This window comes from Spermophilus citellus, assembly GCF_964194105.1.
Source record: "Spermophilus citellus genome assembly, chromosome: X".
Lineage (NCBI taxonomy): Eukaryota > Metazoa > Chordata > Mammalia > Rodentia > Sciuridae > Spermophilus > Spermophilus citellus.
The window spans coordinates 4,226,139-4,253,725 of record NC_138190.1 but is presented as its reverse complement, the minus strand read 5'-3'; the positions used below and the strand labels follow the sequence as shown (position 1 = coordinate 4,253,725).

Below are 27,587 nucleotides of genomic sequence, written 5' to 3'. Positions count from 1 at the left end.
GGTGGTGGTGGTGGTGACACTAGTGACAGCAACAGTCATGATGACGTCCATGGAATGATAATGATGAGGTGTTGGTGGTGATGGCGACAGTCATGAGGGTCATGGTGATGACGGTGGTGATAATAGTGATGATGGCGATGATGAGGATGAGGATGTCACACTCATATCAGAAGATGACCTACTACAGATTTTATCTTGACCCACTGGCCACAAGTAGGTAAGAAGGTTTTATTTATTTATTTTTTCCTACTGAAGCTTAGCACATTGCTCAGATAAGGCACTAAAAAGCACGCATTACTTTTTAGATATTTGGAGATAAGACGTAGGAGACGTTTATAAGACTTAAGGTCGCATATTAATAAATAATATGATTCTATGTATTTTTTTAAATATGGAAGATTTTTCACTTTATCCAATGTACCACTAAGAGATCTTCTTTTATCATTTTGCTTTATATTTCTTCTCTGGATGCAAAAAGACATCCATTCCTGTAGTCATGTAATAGAAAATACATGGCCTTTGAATGTCAATTTTGTTCTTGGTTTGGGGAATAGCAAAGGTAGGAAAAGAAAATTAGGGCCTATAATAATCATATTTTTTTCCAAAGTTTAAATTGTAATTAAAGACCTGAGGAAATATTTCCATTTATATGATTTTTTGAAGTTAATCGTATAAAGAGCTTTATGAAGGAATTGTGGTGACATTAATTCTACAATTAATAACTTGACTTAATTCACGGGAAGTCATTGTACCAGCAAGAAATTGAATACTAGCACATAAATCTGGGTTGCTATGTGTATTTTTATTTACTGTGAAGTTAATGGGCTTTTTACTCATAGTAACTTGAAAAACTTCCAAGTTTTACCTGTAAGGTTCTTCAATTGAGCTTTGGTTTCAGTACAAATGATTCATGCCATCATTAATTTATAATACAGCAGGAAATTTTGCAGGCTCCATGGTTAGAGGTTACTTTTCTGAGGCCCATATCATCTGCGTTGACAGGATTTGCCGTTTGCTGTTAGGAGACTAGTTTATACATTTTGTTTCTGACCAGAGGATTAATAGTCACGTATAGTTTCCTTTGACTTGTCCACATTTTCTTCTTCTTCTACCCACTTCAATAAATTCTCATCAAGTCCGCGATTAAAGACAAGCAGAGACGGCTAATGTGCAGACAACATATTTCTCCAATTCATTTTCTCACTATTAGTGTTTTTTTCAGCCTATTTCAAGATAAGTATCCAGGGAAATGGATAGAGGAAAAAAATTTAGCTTTGATAAATAGAAATCATAAAACAGAGCTCCTGTTGTACCACATGCACCCAATTATAAAATGAACTTCATTTAAGTAAAAACCTCCAACTGAGCTGGGCGCAGTGGCTCAGGCCAGTCATCCCAACTGCTCAGGAGGCTGAGGTGGGAGGATCAAGAGTTCAAAGCCAGCCTCAGCAACAGCAAGGCGCTAAGCAACTCCCCTGTCTCTAAATAAAACACAAAATAGGGCTGTGGGTGTGGCTCAGTGATTGAGTGCCCCTGAGTTCAATCCCCCCCTCCTTCAGACTGTTTTTTACAAGATGCAACATATTCCATGTCCCCATGGAAAAGTACAGTCTGGCACACGGTGGAAGGAGCAGAGCCCAAGTTCCCTCTTTGGATCTTGTAAAGTTTTGTCAGAGTAACAGAAGGCTTTGGAAATGTGGAACAGTGAACCTGTAACAGTTGGAAAAGAGGAGACACAAGTCACTCAACCCTTACTGTGTATAGATCCCGGGCAAACTGCACTTAGTTCCTTTGTGTGCAAATGGTACAGCTAACCCATGACCCTTCTTCTTTTATTCTCTTTGAGAATCAATGTTTCAGATCTGTTCTAAGGCACTTTGTTTGTCTTTGTGGTTGTTGTTTCTAAGTCTGCCCCGTTAGCTTAGTGAGTTCTCAGTGGGAGGAGACACATCTCCGCTTCCTGGATCAAGGGTGCAGTGATTGACAGGCACACCCTTAGGGTGATATATGAATGGAGAGTACAATCTTTGGAAGCTGATGTCAGACTCATGCTCTGTTTTCCTCGGTGAATTTGTTCCATTGTATTCATATGTTGTATGTTTGAGTGGAGTTGATTTGATTAGCGCATGATGCAAACCACCTCCCTGTGATTTCCAACTTAGCAAAGAGCAGACGCTCACCAGACGTAATGAGCAGTTCTGGGGTTGGAGATCCTAGCCTGTGTATTGGAGGCCAATAATCTTGGTAACTTGGTCCTTTCTTTCCACGTGGCTTGTAATGTATACATCGTGTGGAAAGAGGGAGGCTGGTGCTTACTGCTTAATTGTAACAAGTCTGTTAGCGTACTTTCTGGATTACTCACTTCAGTTTGGAACTCAATTTCAAACTCCCAAAGCCAACCAAATAAAACACATCTAAACCACCCACAGAAAAAATGAGCTATGAAATAATGGGAGACAAAACCCGGAAGAGATCTTGATACTTTAAATGTTTACAAAGTGGCTTTTGAATGAACCAGTTGCAAATTTGTGGAGATTCGATGTTGAAACTGTAGCTCTTCTTCCAAGTTTAACCTGTAAGGTTTTTAAGTCCAGCTTTGATTTTAGTTCAATTGATTCGTGCCATTTTCAAATTTTATGTATAACTATTAACAACCCACTTTGTGTGGCATCTACCAGTCTGATTCACACCTTGGAATTATACTTTTTGTAGATGATGCTTCTAGTCTAACCTCTTTTGCCAATGAAGAAAAAAACACGAAATCTTTCCCTGGCCTTCAACTGGAACAAAGTCTCAATACGTTAAATTTGCTATATCAGAAAAATCATTGTGGCTGTAAGACATAGATACTATTTGATGCTATGCATGTGCGCTTGGTATGTAGAAATTCTAGCTTTTTCAATTATTTTTATCAATTGTGGTAAAATACGCATAATATTGGCCAGACACACATTTTAGTTCAATATTTCCTATCATCTTCAACAAGATGAATAAGATAATGAAATCGCTGTCTTTGGGGGAAAAGGTCGCTACGACAGTGCTTCAGACAAGAGATTTTTTTTTTTTTTTTTAATTTGGGTGCCAGGGATTGAACTAACTCAAGACACATAACCACTGAGCCACATCCTCAGCCCTATTTTATTTTATTTAGAGACAGGGTATCACGGAGTTGCTTAGTGCCTTGCTTTTGGGGTCACCTGAGCTTTTTCAGGAGCAGTGCCAGGCATGGGCTAAGAGCCTAAAACCTGCCAGATTGCTTTCTGCGCATGGAGCAGTTGACGGCAGGCTTGCCTGGCAGGGTGTGGCTCTCCTTCTCTGTCTGGGGTGGCATCTCCACGCCTTCTCTATCTTCTGCAAAGTGCTGCTGTTTTTAGTGATCTTTTTCACCACTGTGATCAAAAGCTATGACAAGAAAAATTAGAGGAGGAGAAGTTGATTTGGGGCTCCTGGTGTCCGAGGTCCAGTCCCTGGTGGCCGACTCCATGGCTCTGGCCCAAGGGGAGCAGAACAAGATGGCGGCAGGGCCTGGAGGAGGAGAGCAGCTCAGGACAGGGCACCAGAGAACAGAGAGAGCTCTGCTCACCAGGGACAGGACAGAGACCCCAAAGGCACAGCCCAGGGACCCCCTCCTCCAGCCACACCCCACCTGCTGCAGTCACCACCCAGTGAGTCCATCCAAGTGGATTAATCCACTATGAGTCTACACCCAGTGAGTCCATCCAAGTGGATTAATCCACTATTAGGTTGCACCAGGGAGCAGAGAGAGCTCTGCTCACCAGGGACAGGACAGAGACCCCAAAGGCACAGCCCAGGGACCCCCTCCTCTAGCCACACCCCACCTGCTGCAGCCACCATTCAGTCCATTCAAGTGGATTAATCCACTAAGTAGGTTATACCACTCATAACCCAATCATTCCACCTCTAAACTTTCTTGCATTGTTCCATACATGAGCTTTTGGGGGACACCACATCTAAACCACAATATCTAGCGTCACCACATCCTCCTTGGAAGGGACAAATATGGTTGTGAGTGGCCCACCCTTGATTACTTAAAAGCCTAGATCCACGGGGGTACAGACATTTTTGTAATAACATCAATTCAGTCCAATTCTGGGTCAAAACAAGGCTGAGACATGGAACCTGCCTGGACAGGTGTGTTCCAGGTACAAATGGACTGTACCGGGGCTAGAGTATTGATGGTGACCACCATCTTCCATAAAGGTCAAAGGTAGTTTAAGGTGGAATTTAGGATGCTGGTGGCTATCTCGTCAGGCATCTTTTATAGGAAATTCAGGAGGGTTAAGGTTAGGTTGGGCTGGGGGGGGGCATCTTGGCTATTCTTTCATAAGCTCAACGGAGGCCAAGGAACCCAAAATATCATTCTCTCTTCTACTCTCTGTGTGGGGAAGCTTTTAGGAGCCTCAGATGCTGCTCAGCTCATGGGCAGAAAGAGCCAGAATCTTGTGATAGCAGCTCACGTCTCAAGGGTGAGAAGATGATGCACGGGTCCGTTTTTCCTGAGGAGCAAGATCCATTTGATCCTCTCCCACTGCTCAGCCTTCTTCTATTCCGCACCCCTTTAGAGAGTCAAGGGGTTCCTGTCCCCATCAGTGGTGGGTGGATTCTGGGCTCCTTCAAAATGTCACCAACAAGATGCTTAAAATCCTCTTTCACAGAGGCAAGACGCAGGTGCACATCGATGTTGAAGGAGATCCACGTTGTCTCACTGCACTACTTATTGACGAGTCCCTCTTGGTAACAGATGGCCCGAGCACCTCAGCTCTAAAACCTGGGTGTCGTTTAGGTACATTCCATTTACGGGCTCAGACCACTGTGCGATGTAACGCCAAGAGAGGGTCAATGTGTCCCCATGGAGAGGGTCAGAAGGGTTCCACAGGAAGGCTACTGTGTTGTCTTCACTAGGTTTTATGGCAGATGAAGAAAATGGAGAACCTTGACTATTAGAAAATGAAAATATAGGTCATGCATGCAGTCCGAGAAGTCCCCTTGAATTGCATTCAATGGGCTTTGTAGCTATTTACAATCCTGGTTTGTTTCTGCCTCTGGAATGGAACCCAGAGCCTCATGCATGCTAAGAGTGGGCGCTCCACCCCCCACCTCTATGACAGATTTTGGACAGCTCTCTTTGAGCTGAGAGAAAAGGTAAAGATAGGAGACTGTTCACTCAGCCACTCGGCATGACCATTGTGTGCAATCTAAAATCATCTCATGGGTCTTTTTCCTTTGGGAAATTACCATGGAATGAAACCTTTCTGGGGATTGAGTTAAAAAAAACAACAACAACAACAAATTTATCTATTTCATAAAATGTTCAAGGGGCTGGGTGTGGTGGTGCACACACATAATCCCAGGGACTTGGGAGGCTGAGACAGGAGGCCAGCCTCAGCAACTTGGCAAAGTCCTAAGCAATTTAGCAAGATCCTGTCTCAAAATGGAAAATAAAAGTTCTTCTTTTAGGATGCCTGGGAATCAGACTTCATGTGTCTTTAATGGAACCTTTTATAAAAAAAAGAAAAAAAAATCCTCTCTGTGTCTCCCTTCTGCTTCTCTGCCGCAGCCTCTGTTCCCCAAGAAAAACTACGAGTGCTTAACCAGCTGTGAGTTCCTCAAGTACATCCTGCTGGTGAAGCAGGGGGACTGCCCGGCCCCCGAGAGGGCCAGTGGGTTTGCAGCCGCCTGCGTCGAGAGCTGCGAGGTTGACCACGAGTGCTCGGGGGTGAAGAAATGCTGCTCCAACGGCTGCGGTCACACCTGCCAGGTGCCCAAGACGCTGTACAAAGGTAAAGAGCAAAGCCTGGTAGGGGCAGAGGCCGTCACCGACACGGGAGGCTGTGTGCGGCTGGGAAGGGCTCAGCCATGCCCACAAGAATGCAAAACACAGGGGACATTCATCCCGTGTCCTACCCGCGTGTCTTAAAACACGCACAGAACTCAGCCAAAATGTGAGACACAAATAAGCAACAGAGTTGGAGTTTTGTTGTTGGATTTTTTTTTATGGTACCAGGGATTGCACCCACTGAGCCCTCTCCCCAGCCCATTTTTATATTTTATTAAGAGACAGGATCTTGCTAAGGTGCTTAGGACCTTGCTAAGTGGCTGAGGCTGGCCTTGAACTTGTAATTCCCCTGCCTCAGCCTCCCAAGTTGCTGGGATGACAGGCACGCACCACAGAGCCCAGCCAGAGTTTTAATTTTCCGTATACAAAGGATAACAGCGATCCATGAACTTGGTGTATTTTTTTTTCTCAAAGGCAGACTAAGTCAATTAAGCTGTACTGGGTAACATTGTAATAAAAACATTGCAAATCTGCAGAAAGGAGGCTGGGGTTGAGGAACACTTGAAAAATGCATGATAAACATATTTTCTGTCGGCACAACCCAAGAACAGACGTGTCTTTGTGCAGACTTTAAATATTTTGAGTGGTCATCTTGAGACAGAGGAATGACCCTCTTCCGAACATGGGGACTCCCTCCATCCCACAGGTCTGCAGATAGAATAGTTGGCATTCAAGAGCAAATTCTAGAGCACTCCAGGGCGTGGGGCTCAGGGCCACGAGTCTTCCGTAAGCCTGATGAGGGTGTTTCATACCCAAGCCATTCGGGTGGATTCTGAATTGTTTGCATATTATCAAGGCACACAAGGAGACACACATTCTGTGAATTTGGGGGTCCAATTTGAATAGTGAGTAGAATCAATCTGTAGCTGTAGATGGTTACAAAGAGAACAACAGCTCTCTGTCCCTCACTTTTTGGTATGCACATGCCAAATGCCCATCATTTCTACCTGCTGGTAAGTTTTTGACAATCTGGGTCTAAAGCAGTATTCACTAGCAATACTAGTTTTGGGGTCTCTACCGAACGGCTACTATTAAAACTCCTTTCCCCTCAAGAGCTCACCTCTGCAGAATTAATGCATCTGTCTGCCTCCTGGAAATGCCTTCCCCTTGAAACCTGTAGAATCCACCTGATTTTATTAATTTTTGAAAAATGCCTCTTGGATCCTTAGAACCCCAACGTAAGTTTTATGACCCAAATTCAAAATATTTGGCGCTCTCCCCTTCTTACTGAGTGACGGTTCTCGAATGGATCCAGCATTTCATCGTTTCCACCCCTCTTATTGTAATCTCCATCAAGTCACTTTGGAAACACCTAAAACTATTTCATTTCTAAAAACTTAGATGTCATGAAACTTCTCCCTGCGACGACTGATTGTATGCTCTTCACCATGAGGATGCTGTCAGAATATTCATTTTTAAGCCCTTTGTAAAACTCACAGGGTTTCAAAACAAGCATATTTCAAAAGAGATGATGGCAATTAAAATATGCATTTAAAATTAAAAACACTGGAGAATCAGTGTGAATTTCAGATGTGCCTGCTTCACAGGAAATGAGAACAATTCCAGGAAGGACCAACGAGATGAATTATATAAAGACACATTTAAACCTGTATGTAACTAAATAGAATGGATTTTTTTCTTTTATTTTTTTTTCCTTTATTTATTTTTATTTGTTCTAATTAGTGATACATGGTGACAGCAGAATGCATTTTGATTCATTGTACACAAATGGAGCACAGCTTTTCATTTCTCTGGTTGTACATGATGCAGGGTCATACCACACGTGTAGTCATACATGTACCTAGGGTGATGATGTCCAACTCATTCCACCATCTTTCCAACCCCCCATTCTCACTCCCCCCAACTTGTCCCAATCAAGTTCTTCCACTCTCCCCACCACACACACACACACACACACACACCCATTATAGATAAGCATCCACTTATCAGAGAGAACATTTGGCCCTTGGTTTTCTGGGATTGGTTTACTTCACTTAGCATGATATTCTCCAGCTCCATTCATTTACCTAAAAATTTTATTCTCTTTTATTGCTGAGTAATATTCCACTGTGTAGATGTACCACATTTTCTTCATCCATTCGTCTATTGAAGGGCACCTGGGTTTCTTCCACAGTCTAGCTATTGTGAATTGAGCTGCTGTAAACATTGATGTGGCTGTGTCACTGTACTATGCTGATTTAAGTCCTTGGGGTATAAACTGAGGAGTGGGATAGCTGGTTCAAATGGTGGTTCCAGAATGGGTTTTTAAGAAGTGCTAAAGTCACTCTTGTGCAACAAAGAAGCTCTTAACTTGGATTTTGTGGGAAGAGGCAATTCATAGAGCATAAGCCACCGAGAGAATGAATGGACTTTATGAAGCTGCAGTGAGCCAATAATGTTTGCATAATAAGAATGAGAAAACTGGGCTGAGATTGTGGCTCAGTGGCAGGGTGCTTACCTCGTACACATGAGGTACTGGGTTTGATCCTCAGTACCACATAGAAATAAATTAATTAAATAAAGGTATTGTGTTCATCAACAACTAAAAGAAAAATTTTTAAAAAATGACAAAACTAAATTATTCTTGGAAACAATAATACCCACTCACATATAAATATATATATATATATATAAATGTATATATAAATATGTGTGTGTGTGTGTGTGTGTGTGTGTCTCCCAGGAGCATTTGAGACTACCTGTGAGTTAGTTTGTGTGTCTAAGAAGGATCAAATAGATCCTGTCAGAATCCTTTCAATAACCTCTTAGCCTAGTAGCAACTTGGAATCCTTGTTGACCTTCTCACGTAGAAGTCAACCTGCTTGCTCTCATCACAAATTAATGCTGATGGCCCCAGGACTCTGGGATGTTCTGATGTGACTCGGTGGCTGTCTAACACCTATTGAAATAATATCGCAAACCAAAGCTCTCACTGGGTTTCATTAGAAATCATCATCATCATCAGCAGCAGCAGCAGCAGCATCATCCAATGAAGACATATGTCATTATCAAACATTTCTAGTCTAATAAAATCACTGGTTTATCAGCATTTAAGGCTAAGGAATAACCTACGAATCTCCCCTAACCACACTGACCTTAGTCTTAGGTTACTTTGTAGAGCTGAAGAATTCCAATTAAATACAGAATGAAGACCACAGAGGACCAAATCTACTGGGCCATCATGACCAACTTGTCCATTTCTCATGAGTTTGTTTACTTATTAGATATCCGCCTCTTACAACGTGGTCACCTAGGTAGGTGCTGTTTGGAAATCCTCGAGAATATTGGCTCCATGTGTTCCCTGGTTTAAGTTGAAAAGAAGCGGATGTGCCCTAGATCTTCCAGCACTGATACATTTCAGTTGAATAAACATTTGTGGAGTGTCTCTCGTTTGCCGTGACCCATTCTGGGCACTGGGGCACAAAGAGCAAGATGAAACCCGCCCTCACCCAGCACCGGGTTCATGGATGAGCTCGTCAAACACAAAGGAATCATCTGAGTGTGCAGTCGTTTTCTGAATTCTTGAAACCAACTGCTATTTAAGAGTGTCGATTTAACTGTTTTTCATGTTACTAAACTTTTAAGCTAATTGAGCATACACTTTCTATTTGGTCTACTGTGTTTCTGGGAGGGGAGGTAAGAGGTGCAGATTTTATACCCTCACATGCTTTATAAGTATATATATGTGAAAACTTGGGTTTTTATAAACAATGGGTGTTTTGAAAATGTGAGGGGCAGAATTCTCCATGATTTCAGAGCATCAGAATTGGGTTATGTCATGGGTGACCCTGAGCTAACTTGAACGGACTTGTGTTATAGTTTGAAATAAACAACAGACTTCTCTCTCTCTCTCTCTCTCTCTCTCTTTTTATTTTCAATAAAGCGAAGAGTAGTGAAATAAAAGACACGAAGTGTTCACAGGAGTGGAGAGGCAGGAAGTTTCTCATTCTATGAAATGCAAGTCTGGCCATAGGAAGAAAGTCAAAATTTTTACCAAGTTTTAGACCAATTTCCACTTCTCCATTATCTCTGTTTTCTCTTTGTCATGAACCAATCAACAATTAATCATTTGTCCATTTATTTCTTTTTCAAAAGACCCAATGACGGAGTTGATTTAATATTTTCACACATATCTTAATAATGTGAAATTCAAATTTCAGGACTTTAGAGATGAACTAATGCAGTATGTTCAAATCATTTAGACCTTCAAGGGAAAAACTTTGATACTGACAACTGAATCTCAACATGGCTAGGCAATGTTGATTATTTATCATTATTGATTTTTCTATCAGTTTCTTCTTAGCATCATTTAAAAGCCTGGGTTTCTGTCGCTTTGATTCTACAAAAATATATGTTTTGCATTTTAAAGAAAAAAAAGGACCTATTTTGTCACATCTCATGGGGTGACATATGATAATATTTTTATATTTCTTATCAGGCTAGTTTAGATTTCAGATGGCTAATTGGTTCAAAAACAGCTTTTAGGAAGAAAATTTCTAATCATGGTTGGAACGGAAAGCACATGAGGAGTGATCCCATGTCCACATCTGGTTATGCAATTGGGATGCTCGTTGGGCTCGGGAGGATGGTGTTCTCTGGCAGAGAGGGCTGGAGGTCCTGGGGGTGTGGAGCCCCCATCTGCACACAATTACAGAGGAGAGCTGGAATGACTTCCAATCAAGGGAGGCAGCTACCCTTAATGCAAAGCAGATGGACCGTTTCTTAACATGCAAATTGCAGGAGCGTTGCACATCCCAATTAAAGAGATTTTTTAATGGAGAAATTTGAACCGACGTGGCCCTGATACTCATTACGTCCGAGGAAGGCTGTAGGTGGTTGAATGCTATTCAAGATTGAATCCTTTCAGCAAAGAGCTCTGGATGCTTGCATGTGCTTCCGATAGGTTCAGGTTAGTTGAATGGCGGGGATACTTACCACAACTGTAGAAGATTATATGGCAGACAGCCAGGGAGAAGGGCGGATTTGCATGTCTCAGAAACTGCTCTGAAAGTCTGCAGAAGTAACTGGTCATCTTCTCCACCATGCACAGACACATCCAGGGAATCAGGAAATGTCCTCAGACCTGCATAGCCTCTCAGCAGAATCACGCGTCTATCACCTGCCTGCCCATCTCAAACCCAAGAAGGACAAAAAAATGATCACAAAAATGATCTTTCTGTTCAGTTTGGATTCTCATCACTCCGAACAAGTTTGAGTACCTTTTTTCATGACACAAGAAATAGAGAACTACTTCTGGTATTAAATTGGTCATGAATTAACTTAGGGATTCCCATCTTATCTATAAAAAAAATTCTTTTAAAACTGGAAAAATACTATAGACAATGCAAAGAAACAAACAAAAAAATCTGTTCTACTTGAAAACATTTTGACTGCTTTGGTTTTTAGTATGAACCTTCTTTTCTTAAAAAAAAAAATAAAGTAAATGTGTATTTGAGTAATATAGCCATGATAGAAGAGAGAAGAGTTATTTGAAAGTATACATGGTTGGGAAGGCAGCACACAATACCTGGGATCAGGGTTCACTTTTGGAAATGAGTTTCGAGCGGAGGGTCGCCACTGTTGAAAAGGTTTATGCAAATGTTTCCAACTTTTCTCATTTCCCTGGGTTCATTCTTGCCTGGAGTACAGAAAGTCAGGGAGGTGGTTCCTCCAGCAAATATTTAGTGACCATTTGGTGTTGCATAATGTTCTCTCCTCTGGGACATTCCAAGAGGTGGGAAAGACCTCTGGGGGCTGTAGCTTCATGTAGCAGACAGGCATCGTTAAATGAGCTCTTTGCAGCAAGGGGCAGTTAAACGCACATCCTGACAGTTGTACGTTCAAGAGTCGAGAGGCCCCAAAGAATGGATCCTTTTTTTCCAACTGGGAAATTTAGGGAAAGAGACGCAGAGGGGTGGCATTTGGTGTGATTCTGGAAGTACTTAAGTGTCTACAGTCAGAAAACAGAATGAAAGACGATTGGGCATGATAATAATAATAATACCATCAACAGACGATTGTGTGTTTCTGGGAAAGCTGATTCAAAGATGGGATCTATGGTGGAAATGCAGGAGGCACCCTGGAATAAATCAAGAGATAAATGGCAGTCATATGATTGACAGACACCTTGAGGGAGATGAAGGAAGCTGGATGCAATTAGAGAGTTTGAGTCCCACCTCTGCTTTCGAAAATCATCACAAAATATCAGAAAGTGGATTAGACAAGGAGACTGACAGGCAGGGAGATGCACAGAGAAGCTGAGAAGTAGAGGCAAGAGACAGAGAAAACGAGAGCAGGAGGCCTCCGTGGAGATGGACGATTTGGGAATTTCTATGCATAGACCCAGTAGATGCTGGTGGCATAAGAATATACCAAAGCAGGTCTCGCCTAAAGAACAGCACTGTTGCAAAGACCGCCGTCACAGGAAAAGGGCGCATAGGTAGAGGCGGGACGTGTGGAGGGAAATTCTGCTGAACAGAAGTCAGCTAGGTGTCTTTTCCTACTTTGAAAGGTAGAAAGATGGGGAGAATTCAGAAAGGAATTTGATCCAATCATGGCCCCAGGCAAACCCGTCTTCCTCAGACTCCATTACATCAGGTTCAAAACGTAGACGAGGAACCATCCGCTCACCCACTCCAGGAAGCCACCGCCCATTGAGACAGACGGATATTAAACTGAACGCCCATATATAGCCACCACCCAAGAGAGTATCAGTATGGAGACCATAATAGGTGTGGGAAGTGTGCTGTCTAGAAAATATTTTCTATGTCAATGACTTTGATCCACCTGTGAAGGTGCTCTTTTAAAATCTTCCAACTCTATCCACCTAAGCATTTGGTGAGTTTTAAATCTCCCTAAACAAGATCAATGTGAATTCAGTCAAAAAAAAGAATTGAGATTCAGCCATTGACACCAACATGCATCCCGTCTTATTTATTTTGAGATTCCACATTTTCCAGTTTCCCTCTGAACTGGATTTTCCAAATGAGCTTTCGGTGCCTTAGGCAAACGCCATTCTCCACAGAAAATGGTGGTGTTGACCGTGTCCACCAACATGGTGCCATAGATTCCCACCAAATGGCTTCTGAAGCACCCTTTCAATAAAGCCTGTGGTTCAGAACTGTGGATCTCAAATCTTTCCCTCACCATGACAACTTATGTGCCAAATAGGAGGAAAAGGAAATCCGAGGGATTAGTATCTTGAAGGGAGACACCTGTGAAGGATGTTGGAGGCAATGCGTTCCCTCATGCCAAAGCCAAGCATTATCCATTCATCATTTTCCGATTTTAAAGTTGACAGGGCAATGGATTGCCTGAGCAATCCATGAAAGAATCCCAAAGACTCACCCTTGTGAGGTTTGATAGCTTAGCTTAGTGCTGCCGTGTGTGTGTGTGTGTGTGTGTGTGTGTGTGTGTGTGTTGTGTGTTTTCCTTTCCCTTCAAAGGAAATACTCCCTGAGGTAGAAAAGAGAGCAAATCTTGGAACTGTAATGTAATGACCTTAGAATGTCACCAAAGAAACGGACCATGTTAGAAAAAAGAGAGATGACTTGAATTTTTGGTAATGACCGTCCTGTGTGACTTCCATGTGACCCTTGATGGAGGCAACCTGGTCACACGATTTACTCAGTGCAATGTCCTTGAAAGGGGTGACTCTCGAGTTTTCTAGGGAGAAAAATTAATTTTGACCAGCCATTAATTTTGACCCTCTAGAATGAAACAAAAAGGGAAAAGGAGTAATATTCGTAGCGTAGGATGGATTGCACCTGATGTCAAATGTCCCCTATTATACCTGATGCGGAGAGGTCACATTTACGAAAGGAGATGGAATCTTGGTGGGTGGCAGAGGAGACTGGTCTCTCTGGTAGATTTCCTTCCTCAGCATTTACCTGCACTTGGGTCCCATGCAGATGGCTTTAATTGACATGGTCTTGTTCCAGGGGTCCCCTTGAAGCCCAGGAAAGAATTACGATTTACCGAGCACAAGTCCGGACAGCTGGAGGTGAAGTGGTCCTCAAAATTCAACGTGTCCATTGAGCCCGTGATCTACGTGGTACAAAGAAGATGGAATTATGGGATCCACCCCAGCGAGGACGATGCCACTCATTGGCAGACGGTGGCCCAGGTAAGTCCTTTCCTGGAGAGTGTCCCCCGCACACATTAAGCACAGCACGTTAACTTACTATGCCTCCGTCGGGACAAAAGAAATAAGTGAAGAGCTTGATGTCAAAGAAACACCGAAAATTATCGTTTGATTCCTGTTATTTTTGCTAGCTAATGCCACATGCGATTCTTTGTCCAGATTATCATTCCGGCTTTAAATTTTTCAAACTCACAGCTAAAACGCTAAATGCCAAAGTCATCCCAAATTGTCTCAAATTCAGCCAAACCAGGTAGAATTCCACATTTGATTCTTACCCTTCCTTTGGTCTCAGAAATGTTTAGCTTTGAGAGACGGACGTAAAAGCATTGCCATAATAAATTACCGTTAAGAAGTTTGGGAACGTCTGATTCCGTCCGGTTTCCCCAGCTTCACCCTCAAAGCCCAGGTGAAACTGCACCAGATGTTGTAAGTCAGTACATCCCATCTGGCTGAAGGCTGCTAAAGTTATTGATATCTTGAGACCCTAGCAGTAGATACAAGACAACCTACTTGTTTCTCCCAGTATCTTTTTTTTTCTTTCTTTATATTAGACAAGAATAGACAGTTGTCACTGGATAGCCATGCAGGATATTATTTTTTAGGATCCCCTGTAGGTTCCAAAATCCGATGATGCTCGAATCCCTCACAGCACAGTATTTTCCTGTAGCTGTGCAGATCCTATTTTACACTTGAAGTCCTGGCTAGATGACTTAGAATACCTAAGGTAAAATGAATGCCATCTAAGTCATTGTTAAGGGACGAATCATATTGTTAATCATATGATTCAATATTGATGACCTGTACTGTTCAGGGACGCATCATAAGGGAATTTAAAAAGCTAGTACATGTTCAGTACAGACACCATCTTTTTCCAAATATTTTTCACCCAAATATCTTCCAAAGTATTTTTCCAAATATGTCAAAATATTTCCAAATGTGTTGCAAATATTTTGAATCCAAGTGTGCAGAATTCCTGGATGCAAAAGGTGAAAGAGTTACTCTTGAAGGCCAGGACTGGATTCTCATGATATCATGGGATTTACTCAATTAAAAAATTGTTTTCAGCTACAGTTAACTTCTTGATATAGTCATCAGCCTTTAAAGCATGTGGGTTCCTATAGCTGCTTCTAGAATTATATTTCATATGCGAGTTTAAGAGGCATCTTTTTTCTGTAACCTAGGAGTGAATTCACTTTCTTGTCTATCAAGCAATCATGGGGTACACATTTTCTATTGAGTGAATTCCTTGAACGCTCCATTTAGTCATCAGATTTTAAAATAGCCCAAGCGTTTGTGATCAGATTTTTGACTCCCAGAGGCATTTAAGTTTTGGAGATGAGGCGGCGTCCAGAGTTTCCTGCTTCCCAATGACTCTCTTTGGATCTGGAAATGATAAGAGGGGCTTATGCAAAGGGAGAGGTCAAGATTTTTATTTATTTATTTATTTATTTTTTGCATTGGCTAAAGAGTTTGTGTCATTTTTGAAACACACCCAATGGACACATCAGAATAAAAACTGACCCGTGCTCTGTGACATTTCCCTTCAGACCACGGATGAGCGGGTTCAAATGACCGACATAAGACCCAGCAGGTGGTACCAGTTCCGAGTGGCTGCCGTCAACGTGCACGGGACTCGGGGTTTCACTGCACCCAGCAAACACTTCCGCTCTTCCAAAGGTCAGTCTTGCTGTCCTGAGCCCAGTGGGGGACCCTCGCCTTGCTCCCTGACATACTTGGGATGTAATTACCATCTCCATGTGGTGGTTGGTCAGCAGGTGGCCATGCTGTTGTTACAGAAGGGGGCCAGATGTGTTGGAAGGTACCATGGACATTTATGGTTAAGGATGTCAGCGGAGTTTTTCCTTCAAATTGTCACAGAAAATGATGATAAGGGGGCTTTCTAAACTTTAAAGTTGGGGTCTTCCAGGATGGACTTCTACTCAACGTCTTCACTAAGATTCTCCATCAAGCTGGGCACAGTGGCGCATGCCTGTAACCCCAGCTACTCAGGAGGCTGAGGCAGGAGGATAGAGAATTCAAAGCCAGCCTCAGCAACTTAGTGAGGCCCTAAGCAACTCAGCAAGACCCTGTCTCTAATTAAAATACAAAAAGGGTTGGGATGGGACTCAATGATTAAGTGTCCCTGGGTTGAATTCCTAGTTAAAAAAAAAAAAAAATCTCCACCAAGCATCATTCTACAAATTATGGGGAGGAAGCCTGAGTTTTAGGTGCAATACAATGTCATCTTTCATAAAATAGCTGTTAACTGAGTGAGTTAGTCTCTTAGTTTTGTTTTATAAGGTCTAGAACCTGGACCCCTCCTAGATTTTTTTTTTTTTGGTCATTGCTACAATTTTGAAATTCCCTGTTTATTGCTATTTAAAACCTCTGTGGAATCAGATGATCCTATATGGCATCAGCAGTTAGTTTATTCTATAGGAGTGGAAGGACATAATTTAACCAGAAAGCAATGATATCTTCAGGTTTAATTCTCCAAAGCAGTTTGAAAACTAATTTATTATCCACTTGACTAATCAAAATCCAGTTTTTTTTAATATTTATTTTTTAGTTGTAGTTGGACACAATACCTTTATTTTACTTATTTATTTTTATGTGGTGCTGAGGATGGAACCCAGGGTCTCGCATGTGCAAGGCAAGCGCTCTACCGCTGAGCCACAACCCAAGCCCCAAGATCTAGTTTTATAGACAAAAAATGTCATATTTACTTACTAACCCCAAATTATATGGAAGCTAATTTATTTACAGTAAATGTAAGCTGGGTGCATTGTGGTAGTAACAATTAATGTCAGCCTTACAACTTCAATGGTGTGGCTGATACGTGTTGCAATTTCTGGGGCATGACTGTAAAAATGTCCCCGTCTCAGTCTGCCCATTTCTATTTGCTACCACTTTCTCTGCATAACACAGGACTCGACAAGAAAACTTGTACTAAAAATATTATTTGGACTCCATTACAGAGTGCATTGTAGATTTGTATCTTTCTTAGGAAAAAGTCATTTTTTTAAAAAAAGAGAAAGGTATCTTTTGTTTCAGGGAGGCAAATACAACACACAACTAAGCATGCTTTAAAGGGAAATTGCAGATAAAGATGTCAAACCTTCAGACCAGACTCTGTCTCCAGGTGGCCCGAGCACTTGGAGAGGCTAGTGAAATGAATAATTAATCCTAGGTTAGGAGGCAGAGATCGATAAAAAGCTTGAGGCCTCTTCACCTTGTTTGCACGGTTCAAATGGGATCCAGACACGTTGGGGATCCAAATGTGTTCCCATTTGCTCAGTAGCTAGCAGGATCTGGGCTGGGACTTTCAGAACAAGGCTGCTGTCTCACACATCAGACAAAAGCAGTTTGTGGCCTCTGGAGACAGAGTGTATTACCTGTAAGACTGGTGGCACCTCCTGACTCGTGGGGGGAGGAGAGGTGGTTTGGCTCCCATGATTCTTTATAGAGCCCTGCTCTCACAAGACCTTTAGCACCCAAGCAGAGGTCTGCAGACAGTCTCAGGACCGTCATGGGGGGGAGGATCACAAGGTTGGAAAAATCACTCAGTTTCAACACTTCGTATTACAGAGCAATACAATAGACCAGAATCAGAGCCTCTGAATTTAATTTGAATTTAATTTGGCTTTTGTTGAACAAAAATGCACCCTCTTTTGAAACATTGCAGTCACCAGGAAAGTATTGTTCTGTTTCCCGCTTGTCCAACTAGGCTCCAAACTCCAGTGCCAAATGTTGCAATCGGAGGCGCATCCCAGACATTAAACTCTTAAAAACCAAAAAGTTCTGCACAGAATGTATGGTAGGTTCTATGACTTTATTAGTGGGACACACCACAAGAATGATGTGAGTGTCACAGATAGCTAAACAGGGGAACATACTCGCTCCCCCCTCCCCCAGACCCACCCAAAGGAGACTTCACCTCTACCAAGATGGCGCCAGGTCTTTCCTTACTCAATCTCAAGTGGAGAGAAATCTTGTCTGGGAAATATTGTCTCACAACTTTATGAAAATAATTGGTGTGCTACAAAGTCTATTCTTTATGGGTGTCCAACCCAATAACTTGTATTATTTACAGTTCTGTAGCACCATCACCAACATTTGGGGTTAGAACAAATCCATCCCTCCCAGTAAGACCTGCCTCACTGGGAAAATTTAAAGATAGAAAATTGTTTCTATTGTCTTATTACTCATCTATTTGAATGGCAGCCCTATTAGAATAATTAGCATCCTTCAGTGTAGGACATCTCCTCAAAAAAGAAGCTTTTTGTAGAAAACAGTCTCAAACATAAAAATCACATTGATTTGAAAATGATTACTCCATTTTTGGAAATGCGTGCAGCCTCCAAAGAAATAAAGATGTTCTGCTTCCATGTTTTCTTCTCTCAATGTTTAGTTTAGTGATGGAGAATGCTGTCCTCTGTGTAGTTCATCACACACACACACATACAAAAAACAAAACTGAAGAGTCATTTCCTATAAGTCACCAGAAAGTCCTCAAGAAGCACCGGATTTCCTTTTCCGCATGTATTTTAGTGAGTTTTACTAACTTTGTGACCAAAACATCTGACAAGAACAACTTAGAAGAGGAAAAGTTTACTACGACTCATGGTTTCAGAGGTCCATGGCCAACTCCATGGCTCTGGGTCCAAGAGCATCATGGCGGAACATCATGGCGGAAGGGCCCAATGGAGGGGGAGAGCAGCTCAGCTCATCGTGGAATCAAGAAGCAGAGAGAGGGGTGGAGAGGGAGGGACAGACCACGGGGAAGATGCACCACTCCAGAGCACACCCCCAGTAACTCATTTCCTCCAGCCACACTCCACCTGCCTGTAGTGACCACCCAGTCTGTCCATTCAAATGAGGATGGACCATCCAATCACCCCATAGTCTGAGTGATTCTGTTGACATCTGTTACATTGGGTCTGTTTTGAGCGTAGCACGTCCTCATAACTCCAGGTCGGACTTGATTGGAAGCAATCTTCTTTACCATGTCAACAGACTTAGAAGACCCTCCTCCCTCCTCCTTCTCAAACTTTCTCCCACCTCTGCCCAGCACTCCAAACTCTCCGTTGCCACTGGACCTTTGCATTGCTACTTCTTGGAACCAGAAAGTTCTTTCTCCATTCAGTTGCAAAGCTGACTCTTCCACCACCTCCACACCAACGTCTCTTTCTTAGCAAAGCCTCCTTTGGCCACCCCTCCTACAATTGCGAACAGACAAATCCTCAAACCAACCCACATTTCCCCTGCTCCATTCTTTCTCGGTTTTCACTTCCTACCTCGAAGGTTTTACATGGTAAAGGTTTTGCTGTTCTGTCTTCTGTTGAGTCAGGGTGAAGGTGTGTGTCCCACGGATAATTTTGTCTTTGGGTGCAGTTACTAGCTACAGTGCCTGACATGTCAGAGCCGCTAGACCAAACGTCACTGCATTTAAAAAAAGGAATGAATCCTGAGTAATGAAAAGAGAAGCTGAAATCAGAAAAATAACTTGTTTTCCTGACCTTGACTTTCCCCAGTGGAACAGGACAACACTTTCATGGTGCCTACCCTGTTTCAAAACTCATGGTGCCTTTTCTGTCCATAAAGGCCCATTTATTTCTGTTTTGCTGCAGAATCGTGCCCGCCTTCTGGTGATTTAACATTGCTTTAAGAAAGAATCAATGTTCCCACAGTCGTAGACTATGTCCAAGGGCAAGCAATCATCTAGTGTGTTTGGGGCAGGTAGTAATCTAGCCATAATGGGAAGGATTTTTTTTTCATCTGCCATGAACACCTCTGGAAATAAAAGTAAAATTAAGTAGGAAAAGGAAAGAATGATTAAAAAAAATTAGTTCTCTTTACTTTAGCCTCACTGCTGGGCATTCGTAGGCTATAACCCCAATTTTCATAGAAAAACCAAAATTCTTCCCATTATCTTCCTTATGATTGTGTTAAATTCGAAATTAGTCTGTAGTTTGCCAAAATGGACTGGTGACTGTTTAAGGTAATTTCTTTTTAACTCATTTATTCTGCCCTGATGGACTCTTCACTAAACATCTGTGTTTTATAGGGAATTCTCAGTGCATAGATTATAAGTAATCGAATGCATGGATTAGAAACTTACTTTCATGCATACCCTGCTCCTGATGACCACCAACTCCCACCTGCTCCAGAATCTATCCAGGATTACAGAATGGGTAAAATCAGTATTATTATTTATTTTTCCAGCAGCCAAAAAAATAAAAGAGAACTTGGAATGCTGTTTAAATTTACTTGTTTAAAGCCTGTATACCATTTTTTTTCCTCCAGTATTTGAGTAGGGAAATTGGATTGAAATTTTAAAAATAGCCAGGCATGGTGACTCATGCCTGTAATCCCAGCGGCTTGGGAGGCTGAGGCAGGAAGATCTCGAGTTCAAAGCCAGCCTCAGCCACTTAGCGAGGCCCTAAGCAACTCAGGGAGACTCTGTTCTAAATGAAACACAAAAGTAGGTCTGGGGATGTAGCTCAGTAGTTAAGCATCCCTAGGTTCAATCCCCAGTACCAAAATAATAATAATAATAATAATAATAATAATAATAATAATAATTTTAAAATAAAGTTAATAGTACTTGAATAGACTAATGACTCTATCTGGTTTTTCTCTCTTTATTTAGAACATAGAAATGGTCCTCCCTGCACATATTGATTTACCTTCAATACAGGTCACTCCATAGGTCACTCCTGAGATTAAGTGTTTTTCTGGTCACTAATCCTGCCAGATCCTAGGGTTTACCTCAACTTTTCTATATCGTTCCACTTGGAAAAAAACGACTGGAAATTTCAGAGTGCAAGGGGTCGATGCATCGGTACATCCCCAGATCTGTTGACACGGGGTGCTTTGAAATATGACTCTTAGCCAAAGGAGAGATTGCAGGTTCAAGCTAGGAGTCTCCCCACAGCCAGAGGATTCTAAGCTTCAAAGGCTCCGAGGGTTTGAGTGGTAGAGGGGAAGTGAGACAGGAAGAAGACAGTAAAGGGGGGTGTCTTACACTTGTTACCACTCTGTCCCCAAGGGGAGCTCAGGGGCTGGTGTGGGACGCACTACCCATCTAGGGTTACTCCCTGGAGAGGTGCATAGGGGAGCCGTGGTATCCAGGCGCCACCCCCTGTCACTCACTGCTGCAAGCCGTTCCACCCCACACCTGGCTTGTGCACGGCAGAGCTGGCTTTGGGTCTAGACAGCCTCACACAAGGAGGTGCAGGGGAGCTCTGGAATTACAAAGCACCAGGGAATCTGGTGGGACCCTGACAGTCTGCTGTCAACCTCTTGTTTAACTCAACAACCTGCGATTCCTCTTACACACTGCCGCTAAGAAATGTTGAACTGCGTTTTACGTGCATATCTTCATAGTTTTCCACTGGGAAAGAAATCCTGGTATTATTAAGTATTGCAAATTTTCCTTTAAAAATGGAACTCGATTCCATGTTCTCTCTCTTCTCTCAGCATTAGATAGGTTTTCCATTTTTGTCCATTTCTTGGGATAAGAAAGCAACTGATGTTTAACTAGCAGAGACCCTAATTTGGCAGGCACGCTATTTGGGATGAGGGTCGTCCACATAGAAAAATACAGGATGGGTTTTTTGTTCTTTTTGGCTTCTTTATCAGCAGATGGGTTTTAACCTCTTCTTGACACTGTTTTTATCCATGGAATGGGTAAAAATGCATATATTGCCGACTTCTCATTGGAAATACAAGCTGCTCAGTGGTAATACGGTAATACAGTAAGATCAGATTTACAACTCTGAAGAGTCTTGGAAATAATTGGTCTGCTTTTGGCTCTTGAGACTAGGTGCATATGCACATGAGCACGGAAAGAAGAAAATATTCCAAGTCTGTGAACCATATAAGACAAAATCCAAATCCGTATATTTTTTCTTATGGTTTTCAAAGTAGGCGAATATTTGTTTGGGCATTTTAAATTAGTCAATTATCAACTGGACATTGCAAAATAATATACATTTAAGGGAACTTAGGAAGAAAAGGGTCAAATCCAACTTAAGGTATTATTCATCTAATGTCTTTGAATATTTATGGTATTTTTTTTCCCCTCCAAATTCAGAGGGTTTTTTTTTCCCATCTTTTTCTCCATTTCTGAATACAGAACAAAGGAAAGGTGTCTCCTTGGGGACCCAAGACTGTCCTAACCCAGGGCTGCACATATGTTCCACTTCCAATGAGAAACGCTTAGTCGTCTTATGAGTCTTGAGAGCATTGAATAGTTGCAAATTTACCTGCCATGAAGCTTCAGTGAGTTTCCAAAGACTAATGCACTGGATATTTAGGTTACTATATGGGGAAGATTTTTTTTTTTCTTTAAGGGGAAGGTCAAGTATCCCAAGTGTGAAATCTGGAAAGGAAACATTGAGATCTAAATATTAGAACCAACCTTCTATTTGCTTGGAGAATTTGCAACATAGTTGCAATATGACTTTTAAAATGAAACTGCAGTTGATCTCTGTCGCACACCTTCAGAGGTACTCCTGGGACGCAGCTCAGTGGGAAGCGTGATCTCAGACATCTACATTCATTTTCCTGCAATATATATAGTTTTTATTCTGTGCTGTGTGCGGGTTAGCCTGTGATTATTTAAGTGGCTACTTTCTTTGTAGCCTTGGCTATTTCTCTGTTTTTTGTTTTGTTTTAACATGCAGACATGGTTTCTCTGTAACAAATAGCATTGTCTGCAAACCTTACAGGAGTCTGCCCTCACAAAAAGTGATGGGATTTCTCCCGGGACAGGCGGACACGGTCCTTTCCCACGAGAGTTCACGTCAGTGCAATAATAGACCTGCATTTCGCCAAGGGTGATAAGTGGTTTCATTTGTCACTTTGGCCACCGCCGGACTCAAAGTGTTCCATTGTGCTAAGACTTGGTGCCTGTTCCTTCGTTGCTTGTGACATGTGCCAGAAAAGGTTACATGATAAAACCTGAAATCTGTCTTGCTGGAAGTGAGCAGGTCCATCTTCTTTGCTGAAAGCACCACCTAGGATCATCCGGTAAAAGGAACTATTGTTCTCAAAATCCAAAGTTGGATTTACATATTAAATATTCCACATAGTTTGCATAAGAAGTTCAGTTCAGTTATCTCCAAGAATGGGCTTGCTCTGTGTTTTCCGGGATGCATTCCTGCAGGTGACTGTGAGGGTGCAAAGGAGTATTGGAATGAATCAGCAAGAAAATCAAGACACAGGGAACATGCTTTGGTGTGAAGCTCAGATGGGGGAGTTGAGAGAAGGCTGGTCCTGCAATGTGGATCTAACCCTCTCTCTCCCTCTATAATCTGGAGCTAGAGAAGTGAGAAATTAGTCCCCCTGCTCCCTATCTCCAAATGGGAACAGCAATGCCAACATTCAATCCATAGTGTATAATCATGTGCCAGTAAAATTGCAGATAACCAGCGTTCATGTCAAGTTTCATAGAGTTGATTCTATAATAGCTTTTAGAACGCTCTTGATGAGGGGTTGGCCATTCTTAGACCCCGGTCCAAATTTGGCTTGTGGCCTATTTTGCAAATAAGTTTTAATTAGAACATGAGTGCAAATTAAAATGTGTAAAAATAGCACCCGTTCACCTGGGCATGGTGGTGCATGCCTGTCATCCTAGCAGCTGGGGGCAGGGGAGGGAAGCTAAGGCAGGAGGATCATGAGTTCAAAGCCAGCCTCAGCAACTTAGCAAGGCCCTAAGCAACTCAGCGAGACCCTGTCTCTAAATATAATACCAAAGGGGCTGGGATGTGACTCAATGGTTAAGCACCCCTGGGTTCAATCCCTGGTACCATAAATAAATAAATAAATAAATAAATAAATAGCCATTCATGCTCTGGGAGCTATAAGTGGGTTATCTTCACATCTTCACAATCTCTGTTGCTTTGTGATTTAATAGAGTTGTTTTTTTTTTTTTAAGGAAGAAAAAGCTTTTAGACTGTCTTATCTTAGTAATGGGAGTGCACCCTCTTGGTGGTGTAGAGTGGTGTAGATTGTAAGATTGTAGTCTTACTTTTGAGAAAGTGTAAATCAAACCTTCCTATTTTGAAAGCATTATTTCCTCATGTTTCTTTGGAAGAGACCATCTTTGGTTTTTCTCCATTTCTAGAAAGCTCACAAGTTGACTTATTTCCAGGGCATACCCTCAGGTGCAGCACAAGCAGTGTGGATGTTGTGTTCCCGCATCTTAACATTCCTCTTGCTTTGCGGTGATGATTCACTTGTCCGCTTAGCTCTGTCCTGCAAGGATCTGCCACTCTCTTTCGAAAGGTGAAGGACGGAACCCTCCATAACAGAAGGGTGCTGCTGTGACTCTCTTATCTCAAATGGGAATAGCACTCCTCTGACTTTGCATTTCACCCGGGGATCTTATGATCTGACCATTTTGATTGACAACTTTGAGCCTGAAACTGGACGACCTCTTGACAAGTCCAAGTTCTCCATTACGTGAAGCCTCTCAGTCAACCATTCAGCAAATGTGGACTGAGCATTTGCTGTGTGCTAGGGGTTCTTGTGAATGCTAGGAATGTAGGCTCGAAGAAAAGAGAGAGAGCTGTGATTAGCCCCAGGGCAGGGAGACAGAAAAGAAATAAGCACAATCATCTATCAGCTTCCAAGGAGGATGCTCAAGTTCCACATAAAAACTGTGTACTCTTTGCATGTAACCCATGCACATCCCCCTATAGGTTTTGATCTTCTCCAGTAACTCATGGTACGTCATGCATGGAGTGCTACATGAATGTTGTTACACTGACAGAAAAATGTCTGGACATATTTAGGACAGATGGAATCCCCTTTTATAGTATTTTTAATCTGCAGTCTGCATTTTGACTTTGCAATTTAATAATGATGGGGGAGGAAGCCATTAGAAGTGTTGGGAGTCACCCCAGCTCCAAAGACTAAGTTCCCCATCCCTCAAGAAGAGCCGTCCAATGGTGAGCCCTGCTGGCTCATCTGATCCTTACCCACCAATCAGATTAGCCCTCCTGGCTCACATGATCCTTACCCACCAATCAGAGCCCTGCTGGCTCACATGATCCTTACCCACCAATCAGACTAGCCCTGGTGGCTCATCTGATCCTTACTCACCAATCAGAGCCCTGCTGGTTCACCTGATCCTTACCCACCAATCAGATTAGCCCTGCTGGCTCACCTGATCCTTACCCACCAATCAGATTAGCCCTGCTGGCTCACCTGATCCTTACCCACCAATCAGATTAGCCCTGCTGGCTCACCTGATCCTTACCCACCAATCAGACTAGCCCTGCTGCTCACCTGATCCTTACCCACCAATCAAAAAGCACCCCATGCCAACTGTCAAACCACCCCCGGCTCTATAAATATGCAGAGCTGTTCCTCAATAAATGGGCATTTGCTCCAATGTGGAGCCATGTTCGTTCTTTCATGAAGAATCACATCAAAGTCATGGAAGTGCACCATCTTGGTATGATCAGGAGTCCAAAGGAGCCTTACTTTTGAGAAAATGTATGAAAGATACACATTATTTTATAGGTGACATGTGCTAAATCTACTGGTATAATAAGGACTTTGGAGAAAATGGTGGTAAAGTTTTCTTGGTCAGGGGGACTATATTGGCTTTCTGGTATGGTAACAAATACCCTGAAATGCTCTTGTGTTAAGAGCTGATAGAATGTGAGGAAGCAGGGGCAGGTGCCTGAGCAGGAGCTTGGCGTGAACCTGAAGGCAGATTTAGTGGAGAGAGGCATCCTGGAAGCCGGAGGGGTGTGTTGCAAGGAGAAGGAGGTGATCACTACGGGTGACCAAAGCAGACTTCTCACATGCAAGGGCCCTATGCTTCCCACACCAGAAAACTCAGGAGCAAGCATGCTCTTCTTATGCCAGCCAGGGCATGTGCACACCTCCTGGTGTCTGCCATCACGGGGAGAAATGTCACCTCTTCAGATGACCTGTTTACCTGACACGCGTATCGTGAGCCTTGCCTGGGCTTACTGACCTGGCACATCCCGGCATAAATCGTGGGCACCCTCAGAGAACTCCTAATATGGTTTAGAGGGGAACCTGTCCATCTAGCAAAATCATGGAATCACCAGCTTTGGATTGGCCCCCTTCTTTAAAAATATGTACGAAACTTTCTTTTTTTTAAATAACAAAGTAACTAGCCTACATAAAGCCCCAGGCACTGTGGATCCCAGAAGAAAGCTAGGGATTTATTTTTTATTTTTGTATTTGTTCTAATTAGTTGTACGTAAAGAGCAGAATTTCAATTTCAATTCACTGTACACAAATGGAGCACAAGTTTTCATTTCTCTGGTTGTACACCGTGTAGAGTCACACCATTCGTGCAATCGTACAAGTACCTAGGGGAATCATGTCTGATTCATTCCACTGTCCTTCCTACCCCATACTCCTCCTCCCTTCACTCCCCTCTGCCTAATGCAAAGTACCTCTGTTCTTCCCTATCCCCTCCCCATTGTGAATCAGCATCCACATACCAGAAAAAAAAGTTTGGCCTTTGATTCTTTGGGATTGGCTTATTTCACTTGGCATGATATTCTCCAGCTCCGTCCATTTACCAGCAAATGTCATCATTTCATTCTTCTTTATGGCTAAGTAATATTCCATTGTGTATATAAACCACAGTTTCTTTATCCATTCATCTATTGAAGGGCACCTCGGTTGGCTCCACATTTTAGCTCTTGTGAATTGAGCTGCTATAAACATGGATGTGGCTGTGTCCCTGTAGTGTGCTGATTTTCAGTCCTTTGGGTATAGACTGAGGACTGGGTAGCTGGGTCAAATAGTGGTTCCAATCCAAGTTTTCTAAGGAATCTCCAAACTGCAGAAAGCTAGGGATTTTTTAAATATAAGTCCCTTGGCCGTTGTTGCAAAGCTTGGAATGACTGACAGTGACGTGGGTACATTTTCTCCTGGTTTCTTGGTTCCTATGTTGTTAGATATGGTCTCTCTGGGCCTCCTGTGCAGATGGCGTTGTAGCTGGAACCCTGGGCTGTGTTCTGCTGTGGGGGCATCTGTAGGTGGCCTGTGGTGTGGGGCATCTGCCTGTGCTCAATTTGCAACTGGAAATAATGAGCAGATCCTCCGGCTGCAATCACACGATGCCTTCTCCATACAGAGTTTTGTAAGCTGGTGACTTCAGCACCCAATTGAGATTTTGGTTTTCAGAAAACCAGAAAGGGTAAAATTGCAAAACTGGACGTTATACATAAGTCATCGGATTACACGACAATGCACATAAAATTGGTGTCACGCTGCTGACCCTGGTCGGCGACTCAGATGGCTTCTCTTTTCCCTGGGGTTACAGATCCGTCGGCACCGCCAGCCCCCGCTAACCTCCAGCTGGCCAACTCCACCGTCAACAGTGACGGGACCGTCATGGTGACCATTGCCTGGGACCTCCCCGAGGAGCCAGATATCCCCGTGCACCACTACAAGGTGTTTTGGAGCTGGACGGTCAGCAACAAGTCCCTTGTCCCCACCAAGAAGAAGCGGAGGAAAACCACAGATGGGGTGAGTGGGAACGAAGAAGGAGGGCCACGGCGCGCAGGGTGTATGTGGACCCCA

At 42.7% G+C, this 27,587-nt stretch overlaps 1 protein-coding gene across 1 annotated transcript in view; it reads left to right on the top strand.

Moving 5' to 3' along the window:
* Positions 1-27,587, top strand: part of ANOS1 (anosmin 1) — a 155,884-nt gene that overhangs the window by 87,136 nt on the left and 41,161 nt on the right. The window contains exons 4-7 of the mRNA XM_081276515.1: positions 5,579-5,801; positions 13,798-13,982; positions 15,548-15,677; positions 27,328-27,533. Of these exons, the coding sequence (XP_081132641.1) occupies positions 5,579-5,801; positions 13,798-13,982; positions 15,548-15,677; positions 27,328-27,533 (744 nt within the window). The remainder of the gene's footprint in view (positions 1-5,578; positions 5,802-13,797; positions 13,983-15,547; positions 15,678-27,327; positions 27,534-27,587) is intronic.